Here is a 12,407-nt window from a genome sequence, read left to right as displayed (position 1 = left end):
ACCAATTTCACCCTTTACACCTCCCACTTTCCATTTCCTTCCCCCATTTCTATTTATCTTTTCCTTTTCCTCTTCACCGTTTTCCGTTTTTTCTTTTTTCCATTTTCCCCTTCTTCCCTTTTTCAATTTTTCCCTTTCTCTCTTTTTCCCCGCGCGCAAATCGGTCCAGTAGTTTTTTATTCAGCGCTCACACATATCGGAAACACTGAATTGGAATCGTAAAATATTTAGTATAGTGTGTATTGCTTTTACGTTCAACAGATAGTGCTGTTTTTAAAAAAATAACATATTTTTACCCGTCAAAAGTGTGACATCTATGTAATAATAGGTATATAAACACGCGCGTATTCAAAAGTAATGTTCTGTCAAAATTTCAAAGCAATCGGTGAAGAACTTTCGGAGATTTACGATTTTGAACAAACGAAGATTTATATTTTTATTTATATAGATAGTGGAAAAAAATTATACATGAAAAAAGTTACCTAATATTTCTTTTTTCGGGTGGGGGTAATTTATGATGAAGTTTTATTGTAAAATTATCATTATATGTTTGAATAAACTAAAAAAAAAAATCAATATTTTTAATCTTGACAGGCTCCCTCACCTCCAAAATATTTTTTCTGGGGAACCACTTCTATATTAGACTACTAAAATCTAATTCTATGATTAAAAAAGTATAAATAAAAATCGGTTAAAAAATATGCAATAAATAAGAAGATAGTTTTTTCAATTTTTGTGGAAGGAGAAATTTTGAGGAAAATTTATTTTTTAAATTGTGAGATAAGCATGCACGCATATACAGAGATTAATATATAAAGTAGGGTTATGTTTGGAAAATTTTGAGAAAATTAACCCCCAAAAACCCCCCCTGGAGATATTGACCCGCAAACGTTTACCAACAAATATCCCATATATACGAGTCTGTGGAAAATGTTTCATCAAAATCGGCGAATCCAGTCAAAAATTATTAATCTTCAGTCAGGCCAATACACGTACATACGTATGTACGAACATTACTTGCTCTGTTTTTTTTGTTGTGATTCTTAGGTCATGAAACGTCGAGAAATTAAATATAAACCCCTACCCCAATTTTGACTAATTCTTTCTTGCAGCATAGAGCTATGATGTCAGGAAAATAAGCGACAAATGTAAAGATTACGTAGTTAACTTTCTGCAATATTTTTCATGAAATGACAATAAAAGTTATATTCTCTGTGTTTAACAGGGAAAAACAAAACCGATTAATAAAAAAATAATTTTAAAAATAATTTTTCATTCAACTAAAATTACTAATTTTTCCACTAACAAAACATCAAAACGAGTATGTCTCCTCTTTCTGAATATGTTGTAGGGGAAAATACGGTATCAGGTAAAATTGTTCTTTATTTGTTTAAACAGACTAAGGATTAGGATAACCAACTACTGTAGGAAAACCTGTTTCCAGGTAAATATTTATGATAATTTCACATAAAAAAAGGGGTATAAAATATATCATCTGCTTTCCTATATAGGAACTGTTTTGTTATGTATAAATATAACTTAGAGAGAAAGGGATAAAACCTTTGACGGCATGAGCGAGAAAAGTGTTTAAATAACATCCCTTTGCGTTAAACTAAATGACCTTTGTACAATATAGATTGTACATACCGTGATTGTTGATGTATTGTACTATTAATAACTCTGCTGTAATTGTTGCATATCCACTTTATCAAAGGGTTTAATTTTATCAGCATTGTAATCAGTTTATTCTTTAACTAAAATCTACACTTTTAGTTTACATCGTTACACAAACAAAATAAAAAAATCAAACAAGTTTTAGTTTTAAAAATCAATAGTTTACAATTTTAATCTTAAAAAAATTTAACGATTCAATCGATCTGTTATCAAAATTTAAGTGTAAACTATAAATCACATTTCGAATACCGCATTAATATTAATTTCTACAAAACTACTCGTTTTTAGGCATTATTATAAATTACTTTTTTATCGTAGAATGTAATATGACTGTGAAATTTTTTTCAAAGGCTGATATGTTCGGGTTAACCTTACCTCCAAAGTCATTTAACTTCAAATAGATTTTGATTTACCTCCACACCTCTCGATCCGAGTCATTGCTGAGACTTCTCACACCTTCATTCATTCTCAATCTAGGTCTTACCAAAGATCTCCCACCCGGTCTTCCATGCACAAATCATAAAAAATCCCTTCCTCTGTCTCCATTATATAATCAGCCCACAAAAGTCGCCTATTTTTAATTATCCCAATTATATCGCGTTTCCCAATTATCTCTCTTATTTTACTTTTTTCTCATCCGATGCATATACCCTGTTTTTATATAACTCCAAAAATCTTTCTCAATATTTTTTTCTTAAAGGTGATGAATCTTTTCTCGCTAGCCTTGCTCATAATTCGGATTTCAAGTAAGGTATTACTTATGAACACAATCTATAATAAATGACAGGGGTAAAATTCTTAAATGGTACCTGAATTTCAATTCATTCTATTCAATTCATTTTATTTTATTAATTAGCTAAATTAAATATTCCGTTTTAAATATACCGAAGTATAAAGATCACTTTTCTTATTTTTAAGAGATTAAAATGAAATAAAATTTTAATTAAATGATTTTAGAATACTCTAAAACTACGGGAAGAAGAAAATTTTTTTCTTAAACAGTATTTGAAAATTCAACCCAAATTGCACTATATATTGTTGAAATAAAAAATTTTAATTCTTATTTGAAGAATAAGATTTTAAAACATATCCCCAAATTAAAATACTCAAATCTAAATCGAACGATAAAAAATATTTCTTTTTGTTAAAAATTATGGAAGGAAAAAATATTTGAGTTTACATAGTTAATTCTGTATTAATAAAATTGATGAAATTTTATATGAATTAATTAAATAAGATTGTAAAATGATTTTAAAAGATGCAGCTTACATGAACTAATATCTGTACGTTTTACAAATATGTAAACTTTTCTTATGTTGGTGCTATAAGAAATGTTGATGATAATAAGAAACATAGTACGTAATAGCATATGAAATACGATAAAACGTAGTGGCATTGATAAGTGCTTAAGTTGATAAAAACAACAGCACTGGTAAGTTGTCACTGAATAAAAAAAAACAGTTCTTTAAATAAAAATGGAACTAATATTATTTAGTAACAACTTATACATAAACGAATTTTTATATAAAGTGTTCCAAGGAATTGAACGATAAAGAAAAATATGGGAAACAACTATGCGTTTTCACAGTTAAAAAATTTGAAGTAGGTAAAACAGTAAAGATAATGTTTCCTTAACGAAGTTTAATTTTCTTCATAAAAATTTTTTAAGCCTTGTTCTAAGCCTGAGACAAAACTTTAAACGGTTTATTTTTAAAGACTTTGTCGTTATATCCGGTTAATTCTTTCATATATTTTTGTTGGGTTAGTTCATAAGGCACAAAGTACGACTGAATCCTAAACACATCCAGGCAATCATCGTACAATCCTTTCTACATCCTTATCAAAACGTTTGTTTTAAAGTTTAGAACTCTCTTATGATGCGAGGAACATTGCGCTTTTAATAAAGAGAGGAAAATACCCTAGTATCAGATTCAAAAAACATATAAATGCTAAAAATAACGTTTTATAAAGACGGTCTCTTAATTATTACAGCAACAGCCCAAGAATAATGATACCGATGCTGATTTAATTGGAATAACCAGAAAAACATTTACAAAACGAAAATTGACTTCAGCTAAATTAATTACCGTACCAGCAATCAACTAGCTTGCGGTTAAAGAATACAACGGTGGAGTGACTTCTGTTAACAATTAATTTCGAAGGAATTTTGTCGTTGTTCTAGATGATAAATGTATGAGGTGTTAAGATAAACAAAATAATCTAATAATAATAAACTATTTAAAAAATAATTTTTTTTTAAATTCCGTAAGTAAAAATTGACTAGATTTAACGAGTATTTTGACGAGTATAATCGACTAGATTTATGAACAATTTATAAGACATGTCTATCATGAAGAATATTTTAAATACATCCCAGAAAATTACCTTTTATTTTTTTAACATAACACACACACACACACACACACACACACACACACACACACACACAATCTACACGTCGTTTTATATGTTCAAGAATATGAAATCAGATTAATCCTACTAAAGCTCTTGACTTTAAAAAAAATATACTCTTTATTTTCCTCATGCGCACGCATGTAACTTCCTCCCAAGCGATATTAAAATAACCTAGTAATACGAGTAAAAATACTTATACATTTAATCGATATATAATTCTATACTGTTATAATATGAAAACGTAACCACAAATCCAAATATCAGTAAGAATAACATATAATTCTTTTCATAATATTTAAGAGTAATTAATGTAATATAATTTATTTGTCATGAAACAAAAAGAATTTATAAAAAAAAAAAACAGTACAGAATAGAGGTGGAATATTGGTAGTAAAGATGTACCCAATATAACTTAAAACTTAGATTTTTCTCACCAGAAACATTATAATACAGAAACAATTTTTAGAATAAAAATATTAACTATGACTCTTAACTTCAAAATTATTTAGGTAGAGAACAAAAACACTAAAATTGTCAGGTCCAATTATTCTTAAAGAAATATTAAAAATGACTTTATTTTAACAATAAAAATAATAATATATTTAAGCAACGTATGTTCACTGACATCATCAAAAATCAGAAACTACAACGTAACTCTTTTAGGAATTAAGCTAAGATTTAGTGACTGAAACGTCGATAAAAATATCTGAATATAAGGAGAAAAAAATTCAAATCCAATTTCAGTTAATGTTAGTTAACGACATAACTTCCATTATAAAGAATAAGGTTTAAAAGTATTTTATGTAAAACAATTATTATAAAATATTATCACCGGCCTATCTTTAAAGATAACTTTTTTTTTGAAAACTATTCAGCGGAAATTGTCGGTACGTAATAATTTTGGTTTAGTGAGTAAACCAACGATATCGTAAATGGATATGGTGTTTGTATGCATACAATACGGAGACCTAAATGTAGTAGGTGTTTATGACGATAGTTGGAAAGGTAAGGGTTATGCAGCGGAGTGTGAGGTCGCGGTTGGCACAACCAATTGATGGGATGAGTAGTACAAGTCGTAGTCGTAGAGATAGAGATGGCGAGGGACATGGGACAGAGCGAGACAGAACGACGAAGAGTTAAGGAGGGGGTGAACTGATAAGAGGCATCTGGCGGCTGGAATCATTGATGTTCTGACAAAAGGGCGGCCGCAGGACAGTGAATGGCTTTGAATGGACCACGTGTAGAGCGGTGTACAGGTATCCATAGCAACGGATCATGAAGCTGTTGACATACGTCATCCCCACTCTACAACTTTCTTTCCAACTTTGTCCATGTCTTTAAGGTGGGCGGAGACATAAAGATCAAACCCCGCTACAATTCAAAACGACGTACACGTGTCCGGCATGGCATGTTACACTTTGACCTGTTGAAATTAACAATGTGATGACAAATAGTAATTCGTAAATTTGAAACAAGAAAAACGGAAAACAAACGAAAAAAATGTATTCGTAATTACAAAAACATGTACGTACGAAGGGGGATAATAATCTAAAAGCGATTAAACATTAACGGGAAATGCGATCGGAAAAATAAATCTTACGCTGTAAATTTGTACAATAGACCTGAAAATTGACTCTGAAATGTAGTAGACTTAAACTAAGTTTATTTTTTAAAAGAAGCACTCCTACGAATACAACAAAGAAGGAAAATGGCCATGACATAAAAAGGTTTTCTACAATGTTCTACTCATAATAAAACCTACAAATATTCTAAACATTACTCATTAAATCCAAACTTCATAAAATTACCCATACATATTATTCACCTATTTGCAAACTCAACTTGCAACACATTCTTAACACAAAAAAAACCAGAGGTAGTAGAGAAATCGATATTATCGCACGAAGAAATAGTTTGACATGTTTTGTGTTATACGTATCAAAATTAAATATATACTTAAAATGAAATTTAAATGTTAATCATTTTTACAACACACAATATTTAGATTGATTTTAAGTGAAAATTCTATAGTGAAATGACAGCAGAAAATATATTATCAAAATACAGTGAAATAAAAAAAAAACTACTTATTTATAGATAAATACTTATTAATTGGACTATTTAAAAAATACATTAAATATAAAAATTATTATTGAATACTTTTAAACATTTTTAATTTGACTTCAACTATCAGTTGAGATTTCATGTTATTGGTCATGTACATCCGACTGACGTTTTGAGCCTTGTCATCGGCCTATTTTAGTCGGACAACTTGCAATTCGCATTCATAAATAAAAATAAATTATTTTTAAAGTAAATAATAACTTACTTGCGTGTCACACCACATTTCGAACAGCCAGGCTCAAATCACATGACGCGCGTAGCGGGAGAAACATCTCGACAGCGTGGTACACAAAACACGACTGATGTGTTTCCACTGACAGCCGCTGGTATCGCCACGTTTCTCCGTTCTCCTTTCCACAATCCAACAAGGATAACCGACGCGATGCCCTATTGGTGGAACACTTTAAAACATTTATTTTTTGCCCGCTTCGGGTTATTCCGTTGTAGTTCGGTTTCCCAGCCGCACTATGTTAAACCAGGCGCTCGGGCCGCCTCGGCTGTATGACCCCTAGCTCGCTGTGACGAAATTGTCATGACGTTACACAGCCGTCTCGGGGTACGGTCTGCACTGGCTAAAGCTATCAACTATGTTTATTCCCCCTCACTTCTAGCCCTCTACGGGCCCTGTTAGCATCATGAACGTACATACGTCTCTATGCTTTGTCTCTATGACAACCTTCCTAATGGAATCAAGCTACCGCCTACAGCAGCACTGCCGATAAAAATCATTTAAAAAACTTCTATCCGCACTCGCTCCACTCATTTTCATTAAAAGGAGCTTCTTGATTTATACTTCGTTGTGCGTAATTAACAAATCACCCTTCAAAATACAATATTTAACGATTTATGTTATGTATCGCTTAAAATAGCATCTTACGTAGTCGTAATCTGTATTCCTATTTCTCAGTAGCTGACTGACGTCATGAAAACAAAATAAGGCAACCGACCGATGGTCCATACGATATTTCTTCTGATCCCGCTGAAAGCTATCCAGGAATATTTGTTCGGGTTATGTTGGCAATACGATGTACCTAATTCAACGAATATTACGAACCTCACAATACTTGAAATACTGCGCTGATGACTATTATTGATGAAAAGTAAGTTCCCCGATCGAAATACTCGCTATATTCAGTTTATATTCTTTATTTTATAAAATTAGTCCACGGTCGAAAACAGTAATTAAAAAAAAAGAAATATTGATCGCTAAGTAAAAAGTAGATAAGAGTAATGGCTAGAATAAAAAAATTCCCACAGTTCATAAGACCTCATCGTTAAAGCCACATTAAATTTAATATTAAAAAAAATTATTAGATAAAAATCAATAACAGTGATCAATCTTAAATGAGGAGTTATAATGATGATATTCTAATGAGTATTTTACTCCTGTAGTATAGGAATAAAAATTACCGTATTTTAAAAAAAAATAAAATCAGTCGTAATTTCAGTAATAACTACAGTAATTTTTTTTACATAAAAAAAATTACCGTATACTAAAATTTTAATAATTAAAATCTTAATCTATATATTGTAATCTAAGGCTCCGCGCAAATAGAAGAAGGATATATATATATATATAGAAAATAAAAAGAAATTAAACTCGTAAGAAAAAAAAAATCGTAAAAAATTTCTATAATCGGTAACAAAGCGGTAAATGAACTTCTTATCGGTTTTGAGGCAGTCGTATAGTGCTGCTGCAGTGCGCATTTTGTAAAATAAGGAGAATTCTGCCTATTACATAAATTTCTTTCAAACCGTAAACAAAATTTCTTTTGTGAATTATCTCGTTATATTTACGTGCTATTAAGAAAATATATTATGGGCATAATTAAATTAATTTTATTTTTTAATAATTTAACAATAAACAGTGATGATATTAAAGTATATGCATTAATTAATTTCAATTATATTATGAGGAACGAAAAAGGTAATATTCCATACACATTTTATTGTTAACAATATTTGTTATAAAATATATACCAGCTATGTTAATCTTAAGAAAATATTAAATTTTGTACGATGACGCACTCGTTTAGTATTATTTTGTTTGAAGACGGATGTTGTGAGCTTCATCAGCGCTGTCTAGCGGAGAAACGTGGAATGTAAAAACCCTTCCCCTCTACTGGAGCCAGACAGAGTACTGTATAATGGGTGACAGGCTTTCTATAATGTTACGCCTCGTTGCTAGTTTGTATATAGCAAACTACGCGTTTCTATGTAATATATAAACTTTATTTATATAAATAAATAAAACATCTTTTTTTTAAAAAAAAACCTTGTTAAATAAAAAAATTTTATAAACTGTATTTCTACACTATTGATTTTTTTTGTTTTTGTTTTTTTTATTTATAATTTTAGAAAAAAAGATTTATTTTGGATTATTACCGAAATTTCGAGATACCGCTGAATACGAAATTTAATAAAAATAATTCGTAACGAACCACACTATTTTCATTTTTATCATAAAAATTAAAAATTTAATCTCTGAACTTTGTAGTGAATTTCACAGCACGACTTATAAAATCCACAACCCTGCATCGGGATTTAATGTTCAATAAAAAAATGTGCTACTTTAATAACCTAACTTACACAAAATTAACTAATTATTTTTCATCAGGCTTATTACATGAATAAAGTTAATTATCCAATTAGATTTTTTTTAATAAATTAAACAGAATATGTGAAATGAGAAATTTCTTTTTATTAAGAAATTTTAATAAAAATCCAGCATCTTCAGTAATCACGGTCAGAGTCAGCTTCTGCCATAGATCCTTAGAAAAATGAAAAAAAAAGTCTCAGCAAACAAGTATCCTATTTATAAAAAAATTCTACAATATCAATCGTAAAAAGAGATTGAAAAATAAAATGACGCAATAAATTACACTGAGCAATAACGATACTGTTATACTTTGAGAGATCTGAAGTAAAAAGAATAATAAAAAAATTTAACTGATATGAAATTAAACCGATGTAATACAATATTGTTTATTCATGAAAGTTATGCGTGGTAAAAAAGAATGTTTACTTTGAAAGTAGGAAGTAACAGATTCGATTCTTAAATGTGTTCGTGCTTGTATTTTTATGAAATGATGTTTACAGTGATTCTAACATTATTCTGAGAGAAAATAAATTTAATTTAATTATTTTTACTTAAAACATTCGAGGGAAACAAATTGTACAATAATAATTTCATAACTGAAACAAGTTTTGTGTTATCCCAGGGTATCTCAGAGGTACAACATTAACTTTCACATTTAAAGATTGTAGAATCGAATCCAGCCAGACCGAAAAAATTTGTGATCAATGACAACTCCTTAGTCCTCTATGAACTTCACGAAGAGAGGAGATTAATTCATTCTTTAAAATTTACTGAAGAAGATCTCTGGTATTGTCAGCCGCTTCCACCTCCTTGCGTACCGTTAGACCGAAAAGTTAAATGGCTTCACATGCCTCACCGCTTTTATTCGCTTCTTCTATTACATTTTTTTTTTAGATTGATAAACAATAATTTTAGTCATTATTAGCGGAAGACATCTGAATTAGTGAAACCATTATTAAAATACGCTACATATCTTATTTCTAATATTCACGACTATTCAGCAGCCACGCGTTATTACCTTCCACTTCCAACTTCCTGACTATCTTCTCAATATCATCAGTCTCCATTTTCACTGTAATTCCCTCACTCTCTCTCAAAGTATAAGACCGATGTAGACTCAGAACATTCCAAGTTACCAAATCTGTCTACTTATTTTTGTCTTGATTTTTTCATTTCATTCTTCATTATAATTATTAAAAATATCCGTTCGCCTAATTTTTTCCATCTGGCTAGGAAGAAAGAGTTTTTTGTACAGGGTGGGGTCTTCAACGTTAAAACCTAACCTCCCTAACTTGGAGCGTCAAAGTTTTTCTGTCAAGAATTTATCCACAACATCCTGATTTTATGCGCTACATATTCAACCTCATGTAATCTCAATTAATGAAATTTATAGGTTTCATGATTTACTAATCAAAACTGGATTTCTGATGATCAGAACTTAGCCTCGTCTGATGATGTTCTGTCGAAAAAGCTTTAATTGGTATTTACTTTCAGCACTTAATTGACTTCAGAACTAATCCCAAGGATACCAACCAACCAAGCATTATTAGCCGACCTCACATCTACACAAACTAATATTTCCCGAGGCGCTCCAAGTATAATGGAACTATAGACTACAAGGACTGGTAATTTACCGTAAAGACTAGAATGCATGATGTGATTGTATATGAAGGAAAATCGTGAGTTTTTGTATAATGTCTGTATTTGTATCAAGTAATACCTACATCATGTTTTATACGTGAGGTATTTATTGTTGTTGCCTATTTATAATAATAAAAACGAATACAGAAACTCAAAACCCTAGGAGTCACTACTCCCGTACTCTTAAAAGTCGACAGGCCTGATAGTTTTTACTGATATTGACTTGTTTAGAAGCGTTTAACTTTATAAAAGATTACTTTTAAATTTGTTCAGTCTAATAGCTTTTGTGCAGTCATTTTTTTGCTCATATTACCCAAATATTATGTCCCTGTTAAGATAAAATCTAGCTTATCAAATTTTATCCCAAAACAGAAATAATCAAAATCGTATTTCAAAAATATTACTTTTCTTGATTTTGGAACAGTTCTAATTCCAAAAGTAAATGTTGATTTCTCTCATTAGACTGTTGGCTAATTTGCTCGTTAATTCTTCTCGAAGCAACTGTATAGTCGACAAGTGTTTCTTGAACAAACCGTATCAGTTTAAGAAAACCTTCTTAGACTGTCTACGCAGTCTAAAGAGAATTAATAAGATCTTTACCGGGTTCTTCAATGAAAATCTGAAAATTTATCTACTGGTTAGAATTTCTTTCGTTAACGGTTTTCTACCGATCCAAGAAATGGTGTTTTAGAACTCTTTTTGGTCAGCCCAATAATTTTTGAAAGTTAGAATTGCCGTATTAAAAAGTCTATTACTATCCATAAATCGGAGGAGGGAAGAAGTTTACCGTAAGGAACAACTTCCGTCGTACCACAACTATATCTAATATGCTGAGTCCATACATCGTAATGTTAGTTGTATTCCTTGAAAGATCTTTATTTGTCTCTTAGGCTGGGCTTCGTTTTTAATCATGATTGCTGATTTATTGATGCATGTGTAGAATTATTCACAAAATAATGATGGTGCAGCAGAAAAGATAGATGTTATATCAAGTAAGCAGTATTAGATCGAAATTTTTATCGCACCAGTTCTTAAGTTGCTCTCCTACTGTCGATATTTTCTGTAACTAATTCTTATTCAACTATTTATAGTTATAGAGATTTAGAACTAAATAACTAGAGACTGACAGTCTCTAATTCGCCTAAACTTTCACTAGGTTCTGAGGGTAAAAATCAACGATTGCCACCTTTTTCTAATTTTATCTTTGGTGAACAACAAAAACTACTTCATGTATAATGCATAAATGAAAAAAATATTTTAATAATGTAAAAAAAGATTTTATTTATTGACTGACTGATTACTACAATAAAAAGAAAAATAATTAGTTACATATTTCTGAAAAAATTGTTTTACATATAGGTTGACGAATGTTTTAATTGTACAACTGTACAAATATAGGATTACCAATTATTTTTGTGTATTAATTTAAATTCAAACTACGTTCACATTTGTTGACTAGTTAAGTAAAAATTAAATGGAAGTAATAATTAGCAAAGTGTATCATTATTTTTCATAATTTAGAAGTTGTTTGAACAAGAAATGTTCCGGTGTCAATTATGGAAGGTTTACGGTGGTAAGTCTAAACCTGTTTTTTTTTTGTATCTTTACGTTTATTGTATCTAATCTTGGACTACATTGATTCTGTTTAAAAATAATCCACGAAAACACAAACAAAATGAATTTTTAAAGAAAAAATGAAAAACTCAGATATTTCATTTTTCGCAATTCTCAGCAGAGAAATGATTTTTTTATAATTCTGAAAGAAAAGTGGTCTGGTGATCGATCGAATAAGGTTACGGTTGTATTTCAAAAATCTATTTATACTCCCTTGCTTTTTTTCAAGGAAAAACTACGTTTGCATTTATCGATCTGGTTTTATTCGAATTAGTTAAAATACATTTAACAGCGTGTTAGATTTATGAATATTTCTCGAGATAAATATTCTGTAAAGGCT

General features: G+C 30.1%; 2 protein-coding genes across 2 annotated transcripts in view; one reads left to right on the top strand and one right to left on the bottom strand.

Moving 5' to 3' along the window:
• The window catches only part of tara (SERTA domain-containing protein 2 taranis), a 67,516-nt gene extending 60,829 nt beyond the window's left edge, over positions 1 to 6,687 (bottom strand). Inside the window, exon 1 of the mRNA XM_075365307.1 lies at positions 6,419 to 6,687. Within this exon, the coding sequence (XP_075221422.1) occupies positions 6,419 to 6,436 (18 nt within the window). The 5' untranslated portion in view covers positions 6,437 to 6,687. The remainder of the gene's footprint in view (positions 1 to 6,418) is intronic.
• Positions 6,688 to 8,094: 1,407 nt separating this feature from the next.
• LOC142325224 (uncharacterized) overlaps positions 8,095 to 12,407 on the top strand; it is a 220,940-nt gene continuing 216,627 nt past the window's right edge. The window contains exon 1 of the mRNA XM_075366694.1: positions 8,095 to 8,140. Within this exon, the coding sequence (XP_075222809.1) occupies positions 8,125 to 8,140 (16 nt within the window). The 5' untranslated portion in view covers positions 8,095 to 8,124. The remainder of the gene's footprint in view (positions 8,141 to 12,407) is intronic.

Source organism: Lycorma delicatula, chromosome 5 (genome assembly GCF_047948215.1).
Source record: "Lycorma delicatula isolate Av1 chromosome 5, ASM4794821v1, whole genome shotgun sequence".
Lineage (NCBI taxonomy): Eukaryota > Metazoa > Arthropoda > Insecta > Hemiptera > Fulgoridae > Lycorma > Lycorma delicatula.
This window is presented reverse-complemented; position numbering and strand designations above follow the sequence as displayed.